The sequence below is a fragment of the Vespa velutina genome, chromosome 5, assembly GCF_912470025.1.
Source record: "Vespa velutina chromosome 5, iVesVel2.1, whole genome shotgun sequence".
NCBI lineage: Eukaryota > Metazoa > Arthropoda > Insecta > Hymenoptera > Vespidae > Vespa > Vespa velutina.
The window spans coordinates 4,873,018-4,898,434 of NC_062192.1; the positions used below are offsets into that span (position 1 = coordinate 4,873,018).

The window sequence follows — 25,417 nt, forward strand, 5'->3', positions numbered from 1 at the left end:
TAATTCTTAATGTAAGAGGATAGAAAATTATCAAAGCTTAAGTAAAATAGATATTATTAATTGATCTCTTAAGATATAAGAAAAATATAAGTATTGTGAGATAATGTAAATGATAATGTAACGATAAAGAAAGAACTTTTAGAAATTAACGATGCTTACGATTAAATTTTTTTTTTTTTTTTTTCTTTTTTTTTTTTTTTTTTTTGTAAAGAAATATTATATAAAATGAGATATAAATTGCATTGTGCATGAATGAGTTGGAGTGCATGTATTAATATTGATCTAATTGTGTAGAGGTATCAATGTTTGAGTGAACAATTGTTAAAAAATATCGAACGATCGAAATAGTTCACTTGTATCGTAAAATTATTTATAAAATTATATATAATGGTATATAATATTTTTGGATATTATTTGATTATATCATATATCAATTTCTCAACTTCTTTACTACTTGTAATTGATCATTTTATAGATGGTTCGTCATGCAGAAGAAAATGTAGCTCTTTTCTTGAGGCTTGATAAAAGCTCCAAAGCACTATTTCATTATTTCTCTGGAGTACTTCGATTCTTATTGAAATGGAAAACGTTTAAAACGAGTACTGTACTTTGTAATATCCGATTATTAAAGAGAGAACTTTTATCGATATAATAATCGTTAAAGCGTTCCTTTTTATCCACTCTTTTCTCTGAAGATACGGAAAACAAATGGGAAGACTTGAAAACGGAGAGAAAGAAAGGAACATCGATCAGTATTGTTCGTACTGTAATTTATTACAATTTGTACAGATTACAAACCAGTACCTATCGTTTCTTTCTTCGCATTCACTGTTAGGCGTCTTAAAAGGAGCGGATATCGAGCCAAACGTTGCCGCTCGCCGTAGCTGCGCTAACGTTATAATATACCGATCGTTACGAGGATTATCTCAATTTTATAATCTACCCTTATTTTTTGTTTTTCTTTTTTCTTTTTTTTTCGTTTTTTTTCCTTATTTGTTTTTTTTCTTTTTTATTATTATTATTATTATTATTATTATTATTATTATTATTATTATTATTATTTTTTCATCGTCGCTGAACATTGGCGTATCCTTAATCGTAGAAGAGAAAATCTGAGAGAACAACTCGTGTCTCGCGGAGAGGCAATAGTTAGACATACATATTTCGACGTAATTGGGAGAGGAAATCGAAAATAGTTCCTGATTGTCCAACATTTTCCTCTCTCGCCAGAACTCGTAGTCATCCAACGCACAACATTCCTTCTCCCTTCATTTAACCTGGCACCAATTTTTCGTTCGTTTTTATATACTTATTTCACTTCAACGAACGAATCTTCGTTCTTCACATTTCTTTGACTCTTCTTAATCAACAATTTACATCAAAAAGATAACATGTTCAAAAGTAACTGCATTATGTATAATAATAGGTCGTCGTCGATTTTACAATGGGGTCTTTTTCTTAACGCGACGTGTCACCGTCTTTTTATCGTCGTCGTCAGGCTATTTTTGTTTATTTCCTTTTTCGTTTTTGTTCATTTCACCTTATTCCATCTCATTCGTTTTCAATAAAAATCATCATTATTCGACTATCTACTTCAATACATAGTAACATACATAACTGGAAGCCCTAGACTACTAGGTTTTACATGGACGATGTATTCGGATCAGACAGTGGCAGTGATGTTCTCGTTAATGTCGCGGACAAGCTACCTTGTACCGAGTACAGCGTTCGTAAGTCGTCCGCTTGTCAAGGCTTCGGTCATCGCCAGTATCGCTGTAGCCAAAGCTATCGAAGTCATCGTTGCGGAGTACCAAAGTTCTTGATTCATTACGACGCTTGCACTTGATTCTGCTGGCAAAGAAAAAGAAAACAAACATAGTTTGAATTTAGAATAATATTACGATGATAAATACGAAGAATTTATCGTTTGATACTTATTTACTTATGCACGATAAAAATAAAAAGAAATTTAGCTCGTTAAAACAGCGCATAATGTTCTAACTATTCTACCGTAATTTATCTACTGGAGAAATAAAGAGAAAGAAGTAAGTGGTATTAAACGATGTATCATTCGCTCGCAAATAACTTAAAAGCATATCATATCCCAAAGGTACAGAGAAAATCGTAAAACGGTTAGTATCTTAACATCCCGACGATGGGTATGAAGTATATATAGACAATGCATTTTACGGAAATCTCTGGGGAATAAGCCCCCCAGTATGTCCTCGGGCCATTTTGATAAAATCGTATCTACCATGCTATAACACCGAGAGGATATCCTCTTATCGTTCTCCCTTTAAACCTTTCCTTTAAACCTAAAAGGAGAAATCCAGAGAGAAAGAGAGAGAGAAAGAGAGAGAGAGAGAGAGGGCAAGTAGAATTCCAGGATAATGTCGACGTGAGCCGATAAGGCATCTTATATTAACAAAATCAATGCAAAATACATGTTATATTAAAGTACAATACTTTAGATCATATCTTGTAACCTTTTATCGGCTACTTAATATCCAATCGTTATTATCATCATTAGATTTATGTTTGAAATTATATAATCTAAAGATTACGTGAATCTTTAAATTGATTTATAATTGATTGCGATTCAAATTTAAATCGAATCAAGTTTATTACAATGAAATATTAAATCGACATATTTTTTCAAATTTGTCTCAAATTTCCCTTCGAGAAAATATAAAATGTAAGAACGTAGAATGAAACTTTCAACATCTCTTTGTGAAATATTACAGATAGATACTTTTTTGCTCATTCCTTTTTCTGCGAATCTCTTTGTGAAAATAATGCAACCTAGATATATTACGTTGCAAATCGAGAAAGATTATAGAAAATTTCCCTTTCTCATTATACTTCATTATATTGAACGAATAATTAAATATTTGTTATTTCAATGTATTTTATTTATTATTTTTTTCTCATTAATAGTTTAGAAATTTACAAAGTATCGTTGGAATTTTCATGGTACTCGAGGTGGATCGATGAAAAGTTTCGTTGAAGGAACGAAAAGAACCGAAGATGTGGTAAAGAATCGTATTAAGGGCAACGTCACGGTTCCTCGCGATTAAATTTTCAAGAAGGGAACGGGGTAAAAAAAGGGCGACTGAAGGCAAAGCAAAGAAGAAGCAAGATCGAAAGAGTAACTCTAGGAGAGAGGACGAGAATAGAAAAAGTAAATTACCGGTAGACTCGCATCCTCGCCGAACCTCAACGAAGTCACGCCATTGGAAGATGCAAAGAACCTTGGGGGAAAGTACCCAATGGTAATTTTGTCCGCGACGAGACGTGGAAAATAATTGGATCGGTTTGTCGCGAACATTTTAAGTAAACTCTCTCTCTCTCTCTCTCTCTCTCTCTCTCTCCCTCTCTCTCTCTCTCTCTTTCTGTCTTTTTCATCTCAGGTCTATCTATCTCTCTTTCTTTCGATTTTTTCTAGTGCTTTATCTTTTTTTTTTTTCCTTCGATTATATGCAAAGCACATGATCGTACATTTATCTCATAATATAATTGAAAAACATGAATAATAAAGCTTACGCTATATCGAATTTACATATTTATCAATAATATGAGTGAAAGAAGAATATAAAGAGAAAAATATATTAAATAAAATGTATTTCATTATAATTTCGATCAAATGTGAAAATTAAGTGATCGCTCCTTTCTTTCTCTTCTCGTAGAAAGAAATTTCTGGGAAGTTATATTCTTCGCTTTAGTTTCATTTTGTTTTTCCTTTTATACATTCTCCTCTTTCCTTATGACGCATTTCTTATCGCTGTCTCTATTTTCTTTCTACTTTATAAGCTGTTTAGAGGAATTCCAAAAAAAAAAAAAAAAAAAAAAAAAAAAGAAAAAGAAAGAAAGAAGTCTCTCAGAAACTAGCAGGAAGGCGAGCTTAATGAAAGGGAAATTGACTCCATTTGAAAAACCTCATTACTTCGTCTTCTTGATTCGCTCAAGAACTTGTTTTCCAACATCATCACGTATATTTCTCCATTTATGAGACGTTTTAGTTGCAAAGGAAGAAAAAAAAAAAAAAGAAAAAAAGAAAAAAAAGAAAATACAGCGTATAACATGTTTTAATCGTGATGGATTTGACTATATGTAGGGAGAAGGATTTTCTTGGAAAATGTGTCTTTAGCGGCGCATTTCTGTCTCGTAAATTTAATCCCACATAGTAAGACGAGGACATGCATGAGAATACATGTAAGAATGTATACGTACACGGACACACGGAACGCTTAGAGTTAAATCACGTCTCCAACGTCTCTGATACAAAGGGAGAGCATTTAATGCAGCGCATCGAAGCGATGTTCTTTGATGAAATTCTAATCTATCTCATTATCACGATTATGAGTGTGCGTTTAAGAGAGAGAGAGAGAGAGAGAGAGAGAGAGAGAGAGAGAGAGAGATCAATACTTGACTAACGTCGAGTAAAAAGCCTTTCTTTTTGAGTTATCAATGATCAGCACGTTCTTAAGATTTAACGAGCAATTTTTGACTGATAATATCAAAAAGTTTCAACCACTGAATATTTTTTCATCTTCATAAATTTTATTCATTCTCTTTCGATCTTAAGTTAATATTCAGGCTACTTATTTTAAAGTAAAATTTTTTCTAATATTTTCAGGATAAAAAGATGATTCGACTCGTCAAATTATTATGTTATACCTGTACCATCAAACATTTTCCGAAGAATTTCAAACGCTCTTACGTTTTCTTTGCTTCTTAGAATTCTATCGAAATTGAAATATCGAGAATTTAAGTGAATCGATTTGGTTATCTCAAGTTCGATATTGAACGATAATACTATTTTGTTTGTTTTGATACGATCATATAATAACAAGTCAGTCGGTCATACTGATTGTGAGATACATTCAGTTGGTTTATGTATAAGTTAGGACGAATATTTTCTCTTTCTCTCTTCTCGTCGAATTCGATAAATCCGTGGGAAGTTTTTATCATCCGTATCTATCGGCCTAATAAACTTTTCTACGGGATTCCCAACGTGGAAAATAAAAAGGCCTTGGGAACGATCTTGTGGAGCCAGCCTTCCCGTATTTCCGAGAGAAGTGGTTCAAAATACACGAATAAGCACACAGACTTTTATGTATTTCTTTTCGATATATTCGAGTATAAAATGCTTCGTCGGCAATATCCTCGATCGACGAGTTCGAGCTATTAACTCGTGTTTCACTTTTTCCTTCTTTTTTATCCTTTTTCCTACCGCAGAATTACGGCTTGTTCGATTTGTTGTAGAAAAGAAAGAGAGAGAAAGAGAGAGAGAGAGAGAGAGAGAGAGAGAGACTTTTTATGTTCCTTTCTGTTTTTATTTTTTTTTATCTTTTCTCTCTTTCTCTCTTTCCCTTTTTGAAAGTTTGTTTCCCAAGTGAAACGGGCAAAATCTATATTGAGAAATTTGACGTTTACGGATGGCTCGAGAGATTTCGATTGTTTATGAATAAAAATCAATCGTATCGATATAGAATGAAAGAGGAGAATAGGAGAGGGAAAGGGAGATGGGTCGTAGTTCGTCGTTCGTTGGATTTTTATTAGCGCGCTAACGTAAAATATCGTTGGGGTCTATGCACAGGACAATGGACTGGATCAAGCGATAATTCTTTCCAGCGCGTGCACTCGTTATTACCGAGGAGTAGTAGTCATTTATTGTCCGGACGCATTCGTCTTCGTTCGTCCCGGGGGCCAACTCGCGTCAGTGATAAATCTACCAGAGAATCTTTATCAATCCAAGCCGAACTTTTTGTTCGATACTAGCAAAGTTCGCGTTTAATAAACTTCACGTCGTTGTTCGTTCTTAATTCGGCGTTAAATCGAAATAAAAGAGAAAGAAGTGACTCAGGAAATGAATGCGAGTCGATGATCAAATAAATGTTCGATCGAGAGAAATAATGGCATCGATAAGATGGATTTAATGCTTTCGATTCTGACCGGGTATAAATGTTTAATTAGATGTTTGAAAAAGTCTTTTTATCTCATAAATATGTGCCGTTAAAAGAAAAAAAAAAAAAAAAAAAAAAAAAAAGAAAAAAGCAAAAAAAAGGAAAAGGAAAAGAAAAAGAAAAAGAAAATATTTAAATCTTTCTCCATTAACTTCGAAGTGAGATACATTAATATGATTTGTAATGGCGGCGTAATGAATGTAAATGTAAAATGTCGCATATATGTAATCTATTTTGAAAGGAAAAATATTATAAGAGAAGCTTTAAAAAAGGATTTAAGTTTATTTCTACTCTAAATATATCTTCTATTGAATTATTTTCTTTTTCGTTGATATTTATTGAAACAAATTTTATCTAATAATAAGAATAATCTAATAATAAGATATATGTATTCCAGGGAGAAATATTTTCTGCGTTAAAAAATTAAATCAATTAAAAAAAAATTAAACGTCGACGAATTGAGAATAATAGATCTACGTTAATAATAGAAACGAAAGTTAAGAAGCGTTCATTGTATGAATATGGGAATGAATAAGAGTACGAGCTTTAAACTTCTCGTACAATTGTAATTACAATGATTAAGCGTAATTTCTCGATCGATGATTCGATACTATCTATTGAGTCAAGGATTCACGATAAAATGAGAGAAGAAAGAAGTGCGAACAACGATAATTGCCGTTCCATGGGCTTTCGCGGATTACTTGTGGAATCGTTTTCCACGTTTGCGTGTTATTACATGCGAGAGAGAAAGAGAAAGAGAGGCAGAGGGAGAGAGAGAGAGAGAGAGAGAGAGAGAGAGAAAGAGAGAGGCAGAGGGAGGCACGAATACGACATTCATTCGTTGGTTCGTTCATAAAATTTTCTCTTTTCGTTTTTTTTTTTATTTCTCATCATGTCTTTGTCGTCTCGTTGGAATAAACGTGGTTAGAGGATAGAAGAGTACGGAACTATTCCAATTTGTGTTTTCTACGAGTATCTCCTTACAATTTTTAACGATCTTTCTGTTCACTCGTATCGACGGCAGTCTGGAGGACTGCCAGGAACTTATGAACGAGAAAAAGAGAAAAAGGGGAGAAGGTTTCCGAGTTATTATAAACGAACAAGAAATGTCCAAAAGAATTAGACGAGAGATTATAAACGTTCTACGATACGTTCTGCAAGCGACGTAACAATCTCCAACAGGATATTGTTGTTCAATGATTCGATTAGAAACTTGATTGTTAGTTTCTCTCTCTCTCTTTCTCTCTCTCTCTCTCTTTTTCTCCACATCTTTCCTCGAGATTATTTGCCCTTCGATTCCGGTGTTACCTCTTTCAAGATTCCTGAGCACGCTTTCTCGAAGGCGAAAATGCCTTCGTTTTTACGAGCACCGTTTTACGAGCTCACCTTTCTCGTCTTACATGTCACGTTCCGCTCGCAAAATTTTCGAGATACGCGTCGAATTGTCGCGTGCGGCGATCGAATCCGCGTATTTCATTCATGCTATTTTCCTAGCATTTAAGACCTTGTCAAACTTTCGGAAAATTCAAAGATTCTGCCGAGAAATTGCTGAGAATCCTTATCGTCGAAATCGTTCTAGCTTAGTGATAATAATTGCTCAGTTAGGTATGTATGTTATCTAATATTACGTGACATTTCTTATCATATTTTGATTTAATAATTTTCATATAATTTTCTTTTATATAAAAGATATAGACATTACTTACAATACTTTTTACATCAGAAATTTATCCTTTATTAGAAAGTATATTTTCAATCTTTTCAATGTCATTTTAATAACATTTTAAATACATTTTAAATACATTTTAAAAAGTCTTCAAAATAATGTGCCGTTCATCAATAACATTTAACACGTTTAATTCTAATATCGATACAAATTTAAGCACTGTTATTATCAAATAGATGAATGTATAACTTATTGTAAGATATATATGTGTGTATGAGTAAATAGTCTAGGTCATGTCTCGTTTATAGAATGAACTATGAATAATTAGGTATTAGTAAACATTCCTTTGGATTCTTACATCAGAGAAGACGTAAAAGTGTCATTTCAGTTTAAACATTTGTTCTTTTAACACATATATCTGTAACTTATTATCTACAAATACGATAAAAAAGCTTTAGTATCGTTAAAAGAGTAAGTACTTACAAATTTTATAAATTCTATCAAAATCAACGTGTATATTATTATCGAGCTATATTATTATCGATTATACACTACATTATTATCGAGGAAGTAGACGAAGTAATTAAAGAATTAATTATGTTGACTCTATGTGTAAGAAAGGAAGGATAACGATGATAATAATAATACGATAGTACGATAACTATAATATAATAATAATAATAATAATATAGTAAGAGGACGATAATGATGTTGTTGATGATGATGATGATGATGAAAGTATTAATAGTATTACATGTGGGATATGAAATAAAATTTAATAAATTTTTTCATTCGTTCGTTAATAAAACATTCACTGTTTGATAATAAATCAATTATTATTTGCTTTTGGAAAATAAAATGAGACATTTTTCGTGAATCGATTTTATAGATTTTCCGTGAAACTCTTTAAGAGGAAAGTACCGTTCGGTATCGGGAACATTTTTTATTTTCTTTTATTTTCTCTCTCCTCGCTTTGGTCTCGGTAAAACGCACGGTATTGCTAACGACTTTGGCGCATCGATTCCCTCGCGATGAATAAACGTTTTGCCGTAGAGTGGAATAACGATTCTCGTTTTTCTCTATATTCCGCCTTAATTCTTGCCAGGCCATGCCGAAAAAGTTTAGATTGCTTTTCTTCCACCCCCTACTCGGTGTACCTATCTCCCTTTACCTCCCTGCCGACGATATCTACTGCTTGCCTCTTTTGTTTTACCTTCGTTTCGGAGTTTCGACGATATTCTAGACTTCCTCCAGTTCGAGCACTTCCATCCGTTAAAAGAAGCATTGGAATAGTAGCAGCGAAGTCTTTTCGAGTCTCCAACCAACAAATTCACTTTTATTTATTTCAACGATTCATAGGAGAGATCGTCGTAAGGAAGAAGAAAAACGTATGTTAGTTAGTTAAAAGAACATAAATAGTGATAGTATGCCTCATAAAAAAAAATGTTACGTGAATATCTTTGCAAATCATGACGGAACAATCATCATTATGTGCATTACATTTTACCTTGTCTAACGTAATAAGCGTCAAGGAATTGTCAAAGAATTCAAAGAGAGATACGTGAGGGCTAAGAGAGATTCGTTCGAGAATTCTTAGAAGGAAAAAATCATGAATGAAAAGAAAGAGAAAGACATACGTAGTTGAAACGCGAAGAGAATTACGATAGACTTGATATTATCCTTTCTCTTTCTTTCGCATAGGTTGAATTCGATGGACCAAACGAGAAAAGAGTGTCTCGCTTAATGTTACCAGAAAATTTCTCTCGGCCCATATAAACGTCGAGTTGTAAAACGTCGAATCAAACCATCATCTCGGGTACAGGAACCGAGAGAAAGAGAGAAAAAAGGGAAAGAAAAAGAGAGAGAGAGAGAGAGAATGTATAAGCTGCGTCGATATTTGGCGAATTGCCAATTATTTGTCAGTCCAGATCGAATCGAAAACGACGGTTCGAAATATCCGTTCGTGCATCCTCGTTTCTTCCATCACTGAACTTCTCTCTTTCTCTCTCTCCCTCTCTCTCCCTCTCTCTCTCTCTCTCTCTCTCATTCTCTAGTTGTCTCTCTCTTCCCTTTCTCTTTGAATCCGGACGCATGCTCGTGTTTCCTGTCAAAACAGATTCGACACCGAGGATAACAGAGTATAACACGCTCGACGATGGATGGATCGTCGCTCAGGTGGACGCGTATCTCTTCTCGTTCGAAGGATACAGGGAGAGTTAGGGAGGGATAAAGCAATGAGAGGAAGGGGAGAAGAGAGGAGAAATAGAGAATTCACGTTCATCAACGCTACGCTTCGCTCTCTTTCTCTCTCTCTCTCTCTCTCTTCATCTCACTGTTTTCATACCAATTTTGATAGCAGCCCCGTTGTCGTCGTCTGTGCAACGTAATTGCTTTTTCGGCTTTGAACAAGTTTTTTTCAAAATATCTGTATTATTCATGCCGAGTGAATCGAATAAAGCCGATTCGCTATGAAGCTTGTTTTTAATGGCTCAGCGTAACGCTCTTGAAGCGAATATATGCGCGGTTCCTCGTTGATTATGCTCGTTAGCCTCTACTACGTTTGCTTTCAATTTCCACGTATACGTATACATTTGTGTAATTTGATCCAAAAAGTATTCATGTTACTCGTATCTTTATATTTCATTTTTCTTACATTGATATTAATCGGTTTTCTCTTTCCCTTCTCTTCTTTTCTCGAAAAATTCATTTTTCGTTTCTTCCTTTCTCTCTCTCTCTCTCTCTCTCTCTCTCTCTCTCTCTCTCTCTTTCTCCTTCTCTTTCTCTCGTTCGTATCGATAATTTTTGAAATTAAATAAAAAATTTAAGGATGAACGCGAGTTATGATTTAGAGGATACGTCACGATTTCGGGCATAACGTTTTCCTCCCTTCCAATCAAATTTACAGCTTATTCGATTCATTTTGCGGTTTACATCGTCTCGTTTTGATTGACAAGGCTGTGCGGTCTAACCACGGTCTAACCGCAATCTAGCCACGTACCGTTCGTCGTATCGTTTCATGGAAAATTTTGCAGATAGCTATAGGAGAGAGACAGATGGAGAGAACGCGAAAGAAAGGGGGGGAGAGAGAGAGAGAGAGAGAGAGAGAAAGCTAGGGAGATAGCAATTCATGTGTTGGTGGCGATTTTGTGGATATGATTCGCTACAGAATATATAGATAAGGAAATAGATATTTCACAGGAGGATCGTCATAAATAAAGAATTACTATACTGCATAAATTAGGAGATATTAGCTCGTTAATGCAACTACAATATATCACATGTGCATATGTAAATATATTATATATATATATATATATATATATATATGTGTGTGTGTGTGTGTGTGCACATATATGCATGTGAACGCCTTGATATTACGTTGACTATCTGCTAGTACCGCATAGTATGCCACTATGAGAGATGCAATTCGCAGCCGATGGAATTGGGTCGCAACGAATTTGCATTTGAATGCACGTTAGAATAAGACAAAGGGCCGATCTCGCGACGTGATTGGCGGCAACGTGGATAGGAGTGAGGTCATCCTCGAGATTCGTTTGATAGTGCAGCACACATATATACCTACGTACATACAAGTATACGATCCTAGAGAGACGAACTGTATTAAAACTGCTCGATATCGAGGGCAAACGAATAAAATCGATTTCGACCTCGTGATTCGATATCGAGCCACATGCGTCTATCTCGATCTCAAAAACCTTCCCACGGAATAAAGGCGATGGGGATAGCGATTTTTATATTTCCACATAGTTTCTCCATTCTCTTTCTAGTCTTTCAAATTCGGCATATATTATTTTATTTATTCTCTTATTGAATTGTTTCAAAGTTCTAGCGGGATCACGTATTCACGATTTTTATTGAATTTATCAATCGATTAAAATATTACAATTTTTTTCTTTTTCGATATTTAACTACGTTACTATTTACTAAATAGTTTTTCGAGAGTCCGTTATAGTTAGATGAGTTGTTCGCTGTCTCGCGAACTTTCGGTTTGCAGATGGTAGGAGAAGAGTAGTGGTTGGCAAAGGGAAAAGCTTAACCGGCAACAGAAATGCTCGTTGAAGTGTCTCGCATTAGCGTGCACTTTCAGTGCGCGGCATGAGGGTGCAAATAAATTTCCATATTTTCATTTTCCTTTCGGTCATTTTCTCACAGGAGTTTCCTCATTTCTGCTATTACTTTATATTTTCTCTTATCTCTTCAACGTCATAAAATGTGTAAAGCATAACTATGAGAGAAAAGAAATTTGACGTGTATAATTTTCCCTTTTTCTTCTTTTTCATTTGTTTTTAACTATATCAATACTCTTTGAAACTGTTATCGACAATATCATAACTTATCGGTTTTATTCTGAAAGAATGAGAATATCGAACGAAACAGTAAGCTTACAGTATAGTGGACAGTTTTAATTGAACGAGAGAAGAAACAATACATATTAGAAACTTGAATAGATAGATAAATAAATGAATAGGTAGATAGATAGATAAATAAATGAATAGATAGATAGACGAATGGATGGATGGATGGATAGATAGATAAATAAATAAATAAATGGATGGATAGTTAGATAGATAAATAAATAAATAAATCGATAGATAGATATATAAAGCAGGTAGTAGAAATCAAGAGGGAGCTAAGGGGTGTCCTTTAACAGTACGTTTACGTTACTTTTATTGCGAAGTAATGTTATTGGCAATCGAATAGGCAATACCATCGTCATCGAATGTTGGGAAATAGGGAGAAAGACCTCTTACCCGAGCTATAGGAAGCATGGATGTTTTTAGGCAGTTACAGTTGAATCGTTGGTGCTTCTGACAGATCGAGAATGTCGAATAGCGACTTTCCGGTCATGAAATCTTCGATATCGCATAATGGTCTTAACGTAAATCATTCTTACTAGCGAATACTCTTCCTCTCTCTCTCTCTTTCTTTTTCTTTTTTGTAATTTTATCGAAGTATTCGAAAAGGAGAAGTAACGGATCTTGCTTAACAGGATGAATCATACAAGATCGTTAAAGTCATAAGATATTTGAACAATTCAATAAACGTGTCAGTAATAGGTTTCTATTGAGGAAATTAAACGAAATTAAAAATGGAAAGGGGCCGTTCGTACTTTGAAGCTTCGATGTTCGTATCATTGAGGAATTTTTCAACGATAAATTTCGCGCCGATCGAAGCGGGAAAAAGAACGGGAAGAACGTTGTTTTCTATGAATCGCCCGGCGCATTAGTCGTTCACTCGTCTAAAGTACGTTCGGCCCGGTGCCAAAGTTTCTGCCTCACTGAGAACGCTTTCATCGTCGTTTTTTCCTTTTCTTTTTCTTCTTTTTTTCTTTCATTTTTCTTTTTTTCTTCTCTCTTTTTTCCTTCTTCTTTTTCTTTTTTTTTTTTTTTTTCTTTTTTTTTTTTTTTTTTTTATCGTCACCTTGGGAACTTACGGAAAATCTGTAATGCCTCTCATCTCTCATCGAAAACTTGTCTAGCACTTGTCCATCAAGAAAAAGGAAGATAAAGAAAGAAAAGGGAAAAATCAAAAGTTGTGAAAATCTTTTCATCGAAAAATTCGATTATTCTTTTTTTTTTTCCTATCTCTCTTATTAAACATAATATATTATAAATCATATATATATATATATATTTTATAGATTGTATATGATATATCTTTTCAATGTTGCACCATATAAAATTTTTATATTTCAAAATTGTTATTATCATTACAATGGAAATACTTTTGTTCGAATATAATCAATTTTGTATTCTTTTTCTCATCTTTTCCTTCTTTTTCTCTCTTTTTTTCTCTCTTGCTCTCTCGATACGAAGAGTAACCGTTTGGAAAAAAAGTATCCATTTACGTGAAGGTACAGACTTCGAGCTGACACGGTCAAATATCTAAAACTTTCAGTCATATCCCGGCGTACTTTCACACGTAACAGCATCCGGTAGCGTGAGTGCTAAAAATTGCCATATTGGTGGATACGTCGGTAGATATATGTAACATAGGAGGCTAGTACTCACGAATGAAAGTGTTAAATGGGTTCAGGCTGCCACGAAATGTTGCTTTTACCGGTGTAAACCTTTAAGTAGGTCACTTCCGCCTACGATAATAAGTCTTTTTCCCACGTCTTTTTTTCTTTCTTTCTTTTTTTTTTTTTTCTTTTCTTTTTTTATGCTTCTCGTTTTTTTTTTTCGCCGAACGACGGTACTGTTATGTGTAATCTTTTGACGGACTCGAGTATCAAGAGAATGAAAATTGAAGAGGTTCTTGCGAACTAAAGAATGGAATGAGATGGAATATATGCGAGAATAAATTTTTGAACGAACAATCTGGAGCAGAAAGAAAAGAGGAAATGTAAAAATTATCTCGGAAATGAAGTTCGTGCGAGCTTTCTTTTAAATATTTTCATTAGTTCATTTTAATTAATCCTCACATTTTACAGAAATATTTTATATTGGAATGATTGTATCGAAATTACATGAAATATTATAATTCATTTTCTTTCTTTCTCTCTGTCTTTTTCTTCTTTTATTTTTTCTTCTGTTATGGTCATCTTTGTTGAGGAGAGCTGAACAGAATTGGGTTCGAAGTAGGACGTTAATAAAACCAGAGCTTTAATTGCTGAATTCCCCATTGATTAATGGCACTTCGAGACAGTCGGGGAAAGAGATGGATGGTACTTCGAACGACTCGACAATTTTAAAGAGGAACATACTAGTTCTCGTTTCTCTCCGACGTTTCAACTTATTAACTTATTCCCGGTTTTAATAAATTATTATTTCCAATAAACATTTATAAAAGCATATATGCACATATGATATGTATAATAAATATATACATAAAATATAATATATACATAAAAAAATATATATATATATATAAATGTTACATATATATATATATATTGTTTTAACGAACAAAGATAAAATTACTGAACAAACAATAGGAGCAACTAACAGACAGTGTTCGTGATACAACCTTTTCAGCTGCTGCATCTGTTTATAATGATGCGAGAACGTGGTAACAAGACGTATATTAAAAGCGAACGATACGAGATGAAGAGAGAAAATGAGAAAAAGGTAGAAGAGGTGAGTAGAGAGAGAGAGAGAGAGAGAGAGAGAGAGGAGAAATCGCGGATAATAATTTAGATAGCGGCGTTGGAGACGATCCCATTTTCTGCAACAGACATAACGGTTTTGCTTTCCCAGGCGGAACAATCGTGTCGTCCTCCCCTTTGCTTTCTTGGCGAGAGCCTGATACCGCTAGGAGAGTCACATAACTGTCATAGGGGTGGCGTGATTCACGTGAAAGATGGCACTCGACCCGATACATTTACGGTCCTATTCGGCGCCATAATTTTATTGTCGCCGGTTAGTCTTTACCAAGCATAGAACACGCCTCTTCTGGAATGACATTACTGACGAATATCTACTGACTCTTCCTAATCAACTTCTTAAATTCTCTTATAAAATGTATTATAATAATAGTAACATTAATAATAATACTACAATAATATTAATTATAAAGAATAATTTGTTTCAATGAAGGGAAAAGATTATTTTTTTTTTGTTTGTTTTCTTTTTTTTTTTTTTTCTTTTCTTTTTTTTTTCTTTTTTTGTTCAATTCAATAAACATATATCGAAATCAATAAATAAAAATGTATCGAATAGAATGAACATTTGTACGTAACAATATATTTTTCAATCAATACGTGGTTGGAAAGATCTGTAAATATCGATACGTTATATCAGAGATAAAAGCAACTATGTTGATCGTTGAAATTCCTGAAGCGGATAACGAACTGATAACACAAGCGTTAGGAGATGCGTACCTAGAACGTTGAAATTCGTACTCCTCTGATATTTGATACGATCGCTTTTCTGTACATGCGCGAAATATACTTAGTTTGTCGTTGTCGTCGAATTCATAGGGCGGAAAGAGTAATTAGAGTTTAAGGAGGTATATCGAACTACGTTACATTGTACTATTTCCTATACTATTTCCGTTACCACTTACTATACCAATTTACAGTTTGAATTACCTACGAGATGTAGTTAACGATAGTTCCTCTTGCGTTGATTGCGAAGCTCGGTTAACTTACGACTTTGGTTGAGCAGTTTCGATACGTGGTCCGAAGTAAATTTTATTAAATTCACCGTGTGATTTACGCAAGAAAATTGGAATGGTTTATTATAATGTGAATGTATATATACCTTTAATTACGTAACATTTAATATTTTTTCTCTCTCTCTCTCTCTCTCTTTCTCTCTCTATCTCTCTTTCACTCTCGTTATGTTATGTATATGAATTTTTATACGAATTTATAGAGTTTGAGGAGCGTTTAACTTCATCGTTAGGGATCGTAAGATAACGAAGAATAGAATTGTGACTTACTGTGACTACGTGCAGGTGCATCACCGGTGATAGAGGCAAGAAGCGGTTCGTCGATAGAGATTTCCATGTCAGCGGATTTTCGATATACATCGGAAATGAAGGCTATGCAGCGCAGATGCAGCCGATCGTTTCGAAACATGTCATTGGTGATTTTAAATTCTATAAGCGATTTCGTCTTTACGGTGCCATCCTCCAGTGAAATCAAATAGGTTTGTATCCAAAATTGTGAGCTGTTGTTTGTAATCTGTAAATATAATACAAACGAATTTACTAGAAACAAATAATCTTATTACATATTTTATATATCTAAATATATTAATTCCATTTGATGCCTCGAATATATTATTTTCTTCAATCAAGAACAAATGTAAGAGGAACGTGGAGCATTGGGAATAAAAAAAAGTCTCCGTTTCGTGCACTTTTATTATGAAACATCGTCGCGAGATCGACTCCCATTTTCTTCGTGAAGTAAGAAAGAAAGGCCAAAGGAATAGTAGAGAAAATGGTAGACGAGTGAGTATCTCTCGGCGTTATTACTTCGGGGAACAAACGAGACTATGCATCAAGTCCGTGGACTCGCGATGACGCGAGACCAGAGGACGCATCCATAAAGCATAAAGCATAAAGCTTGTGCCATCGTGTTGCCCATCTCCTTTCGTAACAACTATCTCTACCCTTTCACATCTCTCTTTCTCTCTTTTATTCGTCCTCTTTTTCGTTCACTTCGCGCTTACGTTGCGTATTTCAGCGCGTAGGCAGGAACAACATAGAGGAATGGAAGGCTTCTCTATAAAGCGTCATCTCGTCGCGTTACGATGCCAGATAGAGAGAGAGAGAGAGAGAGAGAGAGAGAGAGAGAGAGAAAGAAAGAGAGACAGAAAGAAAAATCGTGTTCCGCCATTTGGCACGCTCGAAAGTTGGTTAGGTTAAATCGAAGCTATGCTAGATATTAGAAAAGGAAAAGAGATCTAGAAAAGAGATGTACTATAAAATGCAGACATAGAATTTCCTTCTTCTTCTCAAGATGACTCACGATGAAATACTATCGAAACGTTTCATAAAGAGACCGTTCGGTGGTATCAGTGAACGGAAATATCGAATCTCTATATTACTATTACTATATATTTTATATGTCAATCCATAATGCATCAATATCGACACGTCGTTAGTTTCTGTTAAAAATTGTCGAGAGAGATAATATCCGTAAGATATATTGCTTCTTTCATTTTATTTCATTTTATTTTTTTTTTTTTTTTTTTTTTTTTTTTTTTTTTAATTTCAAATGTGGAATGCTTTTAATCATATCAAATTTTTGACAAACTCCAAGCTATCTCTTCGATTCTTTTCCTAAATCTTGATATCTCTTGAAGTATATTTACAAAAATTCTCAATTCTAGCAGGTAAAAGAGAAAGAGAGAGAGAGAGAGAGAGAAAGAGAGAGAGGGAGAGAGAGAGAGAGAGACCAATGGACAGAGATCACATTTTCAGGAAAAGTAATAAAGAGTGAAGATGTCGGATGAGAGTTTAGAAGTCGAAGAAAGATAGAGACGGAGAGGAAATCTCTCTTTCTCTCTTTCTCTCTCTCTCTCTCCTTTTCTCTCGACATTATTGCTTCGAGTAAGGTACGAAATCTTGTATCGTGTACGATGATGACGTCGAAATACTACTAGCCGCGTTCATAAAATGCAAGGAACAAAACTGGTATTGCCGCCGTTTCTGCCACTGATGCTGTCCGCCCTTCTGCATAATCCATCTCCCTCTTTCATTTTTTCTTTTTTTTTCTCTTTTTTTTTTTTTTTTTTTTTTTTTTTTATCCTTTTTTCATCGTTCGCAATCACGTGTACGGCTAGAGAATACGGCAAAAGAATAAGAGCAAGAGAGGAAAAGAGAAAGAAAAATCAGAGAGAAAGGGATACACGCACGTTGACTTTTTTATCTATATGACTGTGTGCGCACGTCTTCATTCACTCACCAACACATATATACGTCTTCCTTCAATGTATTCTCAGTGTTTCCCTGGTAATCCTTCATTCTCATAATAACTTTGTAAGCCGTGTTGGTAGATACCTACATATATTCCCTACATGATTCATGTAACTCTCAAAGTTTACTTCATTTGTTGGCGCTATTTATTTTCTTTCAATGCATTTTATAGATATTCTAGTTTATTTACGTATGATATCTATTTATATATATATATATATGTATTTGTTCAAAATGAAAATACCATCGTCTATTGTTTTCTATCAAAATATATGTAGCACAAATGTTTAAAATTTACGAATACACGAATATATATTTACTTAAAGTATTTGTTACCAAATATTTGTAGGATTTGTGAAAAAAAATTGAAACAGCATTTCCAAATCCGAAAAATCTGATTAAAATCTCAAAAATGAAATTTTTAAATTTAGAATTTTTAATCGTTGTTCATAAATGTAAATGACGTTCGTTCGAGCATATGCACCTGCATGAGAATAATGAGACAAAGCTCGCTTCATTAATAATTAATACTTTAATAATTTCATTGGAAGTAGATCAATTTTTATTCTAAAAAATGGTAAATACTTTTGAAAGTAAATACATTTTATATATGTTTAGGAAAACGTTGTAATTATAAAGCATAATGTAATAATTTAATAATATTTTTGGATAAAAATTCAAGTAAAGAATTCCGTGTATATTATGAGAAGTAATAAAAAAGTTTATGCCTGTCGTGGACCGCTGGAAATAAAAAAAGATTGAGGCATTTAGCTAATACTACTTACAGTTTAACAAAATCAAGCAAAATTGGCTGCCGAGAGGTGTCGAGATAATTGTAATGAAACTTTTTATAGATATTATTAACACGGCGTTTAAAGCACGATAATTAAAAAAAATATCCAAATTATCTGAAACTTGATTTTCGAGGTCACTGATCCCGATATTTTTTAAATATATATATCCGCTGGATTCGCTATTTCGTTTTTTTGTAATTTTCATTTCGTCGTGATCATAATAAATGACCTTGACAACTTTAGTATATCATTATTTTAACTATTAAGCGTTCCCATATATTTCTAATGGGCTATATATTCTTTTAAGTTTTTCACGAACATAAGTAGGAAAACCTTATTCGCAGGGAAAACGAAAAATGGAATAAATCCTTTCTTGAAAAGAAGCAATTTTGAAAATGTTAGTGAGATCGAAAAGAAGTAATGTAATTGAAGCCACGTAGAAGATACGAATTTGTTTTTCGAATCGGTATTACTACATCTCGAGAACGAAACGGGTTACGTGAATTTTCTTTTAAGGTGCCAGTAGAAAACAGTCTGATGCAGAAATGCAACGGGAGATTTTCGTGAATTTTTATTTCATCTTTATTTGAATTTAGAAAGGATAGATTTAACGTTCTAATTAAATTATTTCTAAATTATTCGTGGAAAATTAGAATCCATCCTTTTTCTTTTTTCTTTCTTTTTTCTCATTGTCTTGTCTCTCTTCTTCTTCTTTTTTTTTTTTTTTTTTTTTTTTTTTTGAACGAAAGAAAATATAATATATAGTTTCTATTTTCTCAGAAAATTACATTTCAATTTGAATTTAATATTGCAAATTTAAATTCAAGTCTGAGATGTCAGCTTTCTAGTGTTATTACTTTCGAAAACGAGGTGGACTTACGTAATCGACAAAAAATAAGAAAAGGAAAGGACGAATGAAAACGAAAGAGACTGTTGTACCACATTTTCTCGCGATAAAATGTGAGTCTTGTTTTAAATTCGATCCCCGAGCGATCGCGGAAGCGATAAGTGTCTTCGAAGCGAAACGTCGAGTGTCGTTCGATTCCTTTGCAAGAGAGCCGTTTTCTCGTTTGAAAGAGAGTCTATATCTGAGTCTCGTAGATAAACTCATGAAAATATCGCTAGCTCTTCGATTGTTCTTGAATTCTTTTCTCTTTCTGCCTTTTCTACTTTCGCACTCGACGCACGTAAATGTGAAAAGATGTTCATGAAGTCACAAAGCCTCATACTTCTCATACTCTTTTCTACCTCGACCATATATTCCGAGGATATATATATATATATATATATATATATATATATACGCACGTAAGCATGTACGTATTTCCATAAAGCACTCGACGCGTGCCACGACCTCAAAGATATGCCCACCATCCTCGAATATTATACCTCGAATCCCAGGAAACCACAACGACACAGAGTTAGAATTTCAACGGGTTTCTCGTACCTTCCAATTTCTAACGATCGAACTTAATTTTGAGAATCGAAAATTTTGTATAACTATATTTGCAATTTATATTTTCGACAGATAAATCGAGTAAATATATAACACATGGCTTACTGAAATGATCTATCGTTTGTTCTTTTTCCCTATATGTTTTTGATTAATCTAAACATGAACGAGTAATCGATTAGTTATAAATAATCTTTCCTTCGAGAGATGATATTTGATTGATGATTGCCTATTGTTAATGGTATTGATTGTACGCCTTTCAGATTGCTCGTCTGACAGCAGAGAAAATTTTTCTACTTTGAAAATATTCGTCGATGTGTTTCAAATCCCGTAAGAAAGCTTTTCGGCAAAGTCGTGTGAAGCTAAATGGAAAAATAGGCGGCGAGAAAATATCAAAGAAAAGTTGATTCGAAATTGGAAGGTGTGGTTCGATCCTCTTGGCATAAGATCAAGTATACCTATATATATACTATATACTATATATAACTATATACTATATATATAGTATATAGTATATAATATATAGTATATATATATATACACTACGAATACCATAACGTTCTATCCTATATCTAAGACTATCTGTATAAGAAAAACACACACATATATAAACGAATGTAGTATAGTCAAAAGTATGTAAGTAGATATATATATATATATATATATACTAGCGTACGTATTAACTGGAGATGTGGTGGAATAGTAGAAGTAACCATTGGACAATCGATGAGAGCGATTTTCTAACCCAGTGACCGGCTACACCAGACCATCGTCATGGTCCACGCGACTCTTGCACTTTACGCGAGTTAACCACCGGTTGATAGGCCTTCTGCTCTTTCAGGACCTTTTCTACTACCTCTCGAGTTTCTACGGAAACGGAAATTTCATATCAGCCACGATCGTTCAATTTATTCCAAGTGATCGTTATCGTAATTCGCTTGAACGGATCTATTTCTCGCTATCTAATCTCGATTAGTATCGTTAATTAACTCTAAGCTTTTTCTTTTTTCTATTGATGTTTTTTTCTCTTTCTTTCCTTTCTCTCTCTCTCTCTCTCTCTCTCTCTCTCTCATTCTCTTTAGTAGTATTCATAGATTCAGAGTTATCAAAGAAGTTTTTCTGGAATGAAAGCGCAAAGAACGTTAAAAGAACTTCAAAATCGTCTGTACGAGTGTTCGCAAACTCAATTTATATAGAACGATTTTATTTTCCTTTTTATATTTTTGACTTTTCACGAACCTAAACGCCTTTTATTATATTTCTTGACAAACAAAAGGGAAGACTAGAGAGAACGAGAGTAAGAGACCTGAGGAGTCAATCGAAAATGTCAAAAATTCAGAAGTAAAAAACGATGGGATGGTCGATGGTATTTTCTTAGGAAGTAAACGGACCGAGATGCATCAAGACTGCTGAAAAAGATTCAAAATTCCATACCCCCACTATCATTGCTCTCCTTCCTTCCAAAATCGAGAAACATAAAAATAGGAAGCAGTTCGTTCAGACGTGTGCTTTCGAGCGAACAAGCTATTGTTATACGTCATCAGGACTGGGAGAGATAGAGCAGTTCACGAAACGCGAATTTTCTGTTAGTGTACGGAATAGTTCGGTAGTCGTTGCCACAACGTTCGTTTTATTTCCATCCCGGCGATTTTTCATTCTTCCCGTTGTTGAAAACATAATCTCTCTGTCTCTTTATTTTTCTCGATAATTATAAAAAGTAATGTAAACCTATATAGATAAATTTCACCCTAAAATCTTTACAACATAATGTCAGAGTAAAAACATTTTCATATTTTCCTTTCTATTTTCTTTCCTTTTATATTTTCATTCTAATTTTTTACCCGTTAAAAATCATAAAAATTATTCAATGCTAAACGGGACAATGACGACGACGACGACGACGACGACGACGACGACAACGTCGACGACGGGAACGATGAAAGGAGGACGCGAGCGTCCGATCGAATTTATTTCTAGCTCGTACGCTGTAAAGTTTCATATTTCATTTTTTAATTAGCGAGCGGAGTCGTAATTCGATATTTCGTAGTCTCCCGTTCGAGATCAATCGAGCTCTCACTCCGACGCGAATTAAATTTACCGAGATATATATCGTGATACGCCCATAGAAAGTGGGCGACACGTAACGGTGTTTCGGGGTGCGAAGAGGTGGAAGAGGAAGAGGAGAAATAGGAAGGGGTAGGTGCAAAGGCCGCTACGATGCCACCCTATGCAAATAAATCGTTATTCCGCGGCATTTGTTAAATCAACCAAATTATTCCGTTAAATCGCAATTCGAACTGCACACTGTCGGAACATATTGCTACGTTGCTACGGCAAAAGTGGTTTACGTGTTTACAATCGTATAGATTTAAATCCCCTCGCCTCTTCTTTTCCTCTTCTCATCCATTGGGCTTCCTTTCCTTTCAACGATCGGCAACAAATCGAGAACATTTTCCATTATATCGATGGATAAGACCGATCGTGAAACGTTTATCTTCTCTTTGAATTATATCGGAGTTACGTGTAAAACCGAACGATCGATATCTATTAATTTATCGATCTATACAATTTTGTTACTTTCTTTCTGAACGATATCATGTTGCATCTTTATGTCGTATTTCTATGGATCATTATTTAATTAATCGCATTAGTTAATAATTAATTGTAATCGTAATCAGGATAATGTTGCGTTTAATGAAGCAAAAAAAGTATAAATAAAGAAGATGAAAAGTATAAATCACAGAGTAAACCTTTGAAAAAGAATAATAAGAAAGGCAAGGAGAAAGCAGAGAAAAACGGAATGAAAAGAAGGTAAGATAGAGATGTAGAGAGGGAGAGAGAGAAAGAGAGAGAGAGAGAGAGAGAGAGAGAGAGAGAGAGAGAATAAGAGAAATAGGATTGGGCAGAGTTTTCCATCTGGGATTTTCGTCGAATGTTATATAAGTTATAAAACTGAATATAGAAATAATGAAATAACTGGAGAATAAGTAGAAGAAGAAAGCGAATAAATATAGAAAGAGATAAAGAGATAATAATAGCAAGAGAAATACTCACATGATCTCCGTTGAGCATCCACGTAATGGCAGTGGCTGGACGGGATGCACCGGAGGTGCAATTCGCTCTGAGCATCTCTCCAACTGCTATGCGCTCCTTTTCACTGCCGATAGTAGGATCCGTTTTTGGGGCGTCTAAGGCATAATAATTATGTCGTTTAACACATGGGAGTCTTGCTCGCCGGCATTAATTCGACATCTGGCGAAATGCCAGAGACCGACCGGAAGTGTACTTCGCTCTTCTATTTTATTTGAAATCAACCCTAACTCCCGTTTTCTTAGCAATTTTATTGTCTTTGAGAAGATCGTTCGCGCGGTTTTCCTTCGAACTCCAACCGCGTAACTTTCCGCGATCGTACGTTACGCTGGACTTTTTCCACGTAGCGCGGAATACGCTGACGTCACGTTTTCAGCTTGCTTTAGACCATTGAAAAAAGAGAGAGAGAGAGAGAGAGAGAGAGAGAGAGAGAAAGAGAGAGAGAAAGAGAGAGGGAAAATAAGAGGGAAGATCGAATCCCCTAATCTACGGAGAAAGAATCGTGGCGGTTTCCGGGAATGGGAACCGTAAAGGGAAATCCCGTGCCGCGAGTTATGTGCCTCTAAAGTTCTCGTTAAACGTATCGTCGTTATTTGCGAAAAGCGGGACACAAGGAATGTCGCTATTGCTGGCCAACGATCGATCCTATGCCCCCAATCTTCCTTGTCCTTTTCCTCTCCTCTTTCTGTGCTCTATTTCGTTGGTAGCTTTTTTCTTTTTTTTTATTGCTTCTTTTTTTATGTCCGCTCTTCTCTCCGGAATTCGGATTCGTGTGCTTTAAGAATCAAGGCTGACGGCAGGAAGGGAAGGGCATTTTAATCCTCCAACATGTGAAAACGTTGTTTATAGTGAATGATATAGATCAAGCCTTATACTCCTCCCACTATCATGATACTGAATAATTGCAATTTTTTTTTTTTTTTTTTTTTTTTTTTTTTTTAGAATTTTACGTTTTTATTAAAGTTTTGTATTGATCAGAGACTACGGTTTTTTTTACGCTATCTTAATTATCTCGAATAGGTATTTCAAGTAACATAATCCAATGAAAATACTGGAATATTCAATAGAAAAAAAAAAGAAAATGGAAGAGAGAGAGAGAGAGAGAGAAGCATAGGAAATACGAACGCCGCGAATTATAAGTGGAAATGAGATTTTAATTCCGAACAAGGTAATTTGCTGGTAGGAACCGAACTTTCGAAAGGTAATAAAACCATTGAGAGTAGGATATCTCGTACCAGCTCGTTTTCATGAATCATAACGCATCGAATAGGTTATTATGAGTTTTCGAAAGTGTACTTACCTACGACCATCATTTTCGCTCTTTCGATCAACGTGTGATAAGAGGGCACACCGGCTGATACTTCGCACTTGTACGTCCCGGTCAGATTTCTGGACACGTCGACCAAGGTGACACTAGTTGTATCAGATGCGGTGACCTGTGAAACAATATCGAAGCTTAATGCATCCCGAGTTTCGAGTTTCTTTTTGTTCCTGTTCTTTCGAGCTTGCCTCATCACGTGAGGTACGTTATATTTCAAAGCCGTTTTAGCTTCCATTCTATTTATTTTTTCTCTTCATCCTCCTCTCTTGTTCTGTCAATTTTCTCTTCCACCATGTATCGGGCTCGTACGATCGTAGCTCTCGTCGAAAGCAACACGGATATTACTTCGCATTCTGCCGCACCATCGACTCGCCGAAATCGATCCTCCGCGCGACTAAATCTCGATCGGCTCGACTCCACTATCGTTACAACCCATCCCCAATCCCTCACCCCCCATTTTCCTTCATCTCACCCTTTCGTACTTTCATCCTTTTTTCAGCTGATATTTATATGCATTGCAACGATCTTTCTCTCTTCCTCCAACTCTTCATACTGCTCCGTTGTTCTCTCCGATTCGTTCATCTCTTCTTTTATCGTCTCTGCTTCTTCATTCATTCTACTCTCTGCTATTCTATCTTTCTTTATTTTTTTTTTCTTTTTTTTTTATTTTTTTTTAACTCTCTTTATCAAGGACGGCCGATGAAAGAAATTTCAACGAATCCAAAGAGAAGATCATAT

At 34.7% G+C, this 25,417-nt stretch overlaps 1 protein-coding gene across 7 annotated transcripts in view; it reads right to left on the bottom strand.

Annotated features, from left to right (window-relative positions):
- Positions 1-249: 249 nt before the first annotated feature.
- Positions 250-25,417, bottom strand: part of LOC124949310 (V-set and immunoglobulin domain-containing protein 2-like) — a 105,671-nt gene continuing 80,503 nt past the window's right edge. For 6 of the 7 annotated variants that reach the window (XM_047494184.1, XM_047494188.1, XM_047494187.1 and 3 more), the window contains 4 exons: positions 24,659-24,794; positions 23,323-23,456; positions 16,039-16,282; positions 250-1,851 (listed from right to left, as the gene is read on the bottom strand). In XM_047494184.1, the coding sequence (XP_047350140.1) occupies positions 1,706-1,851; positions 16,039-16,282; positions 23,323-23,456; positions 24,659-24,794 (660 nt within the window). In that variant the 3' untranslated portion in view covers positions 250-1,705. The remainder of the gene's footprint in view (positions 1,852-16,038; positions 16,283-23,322; positions 23,457-24,658; positions 24,795-25,417) is intronic. The other variant, XM_047494185.1, reaches the window with a different exon arrangement.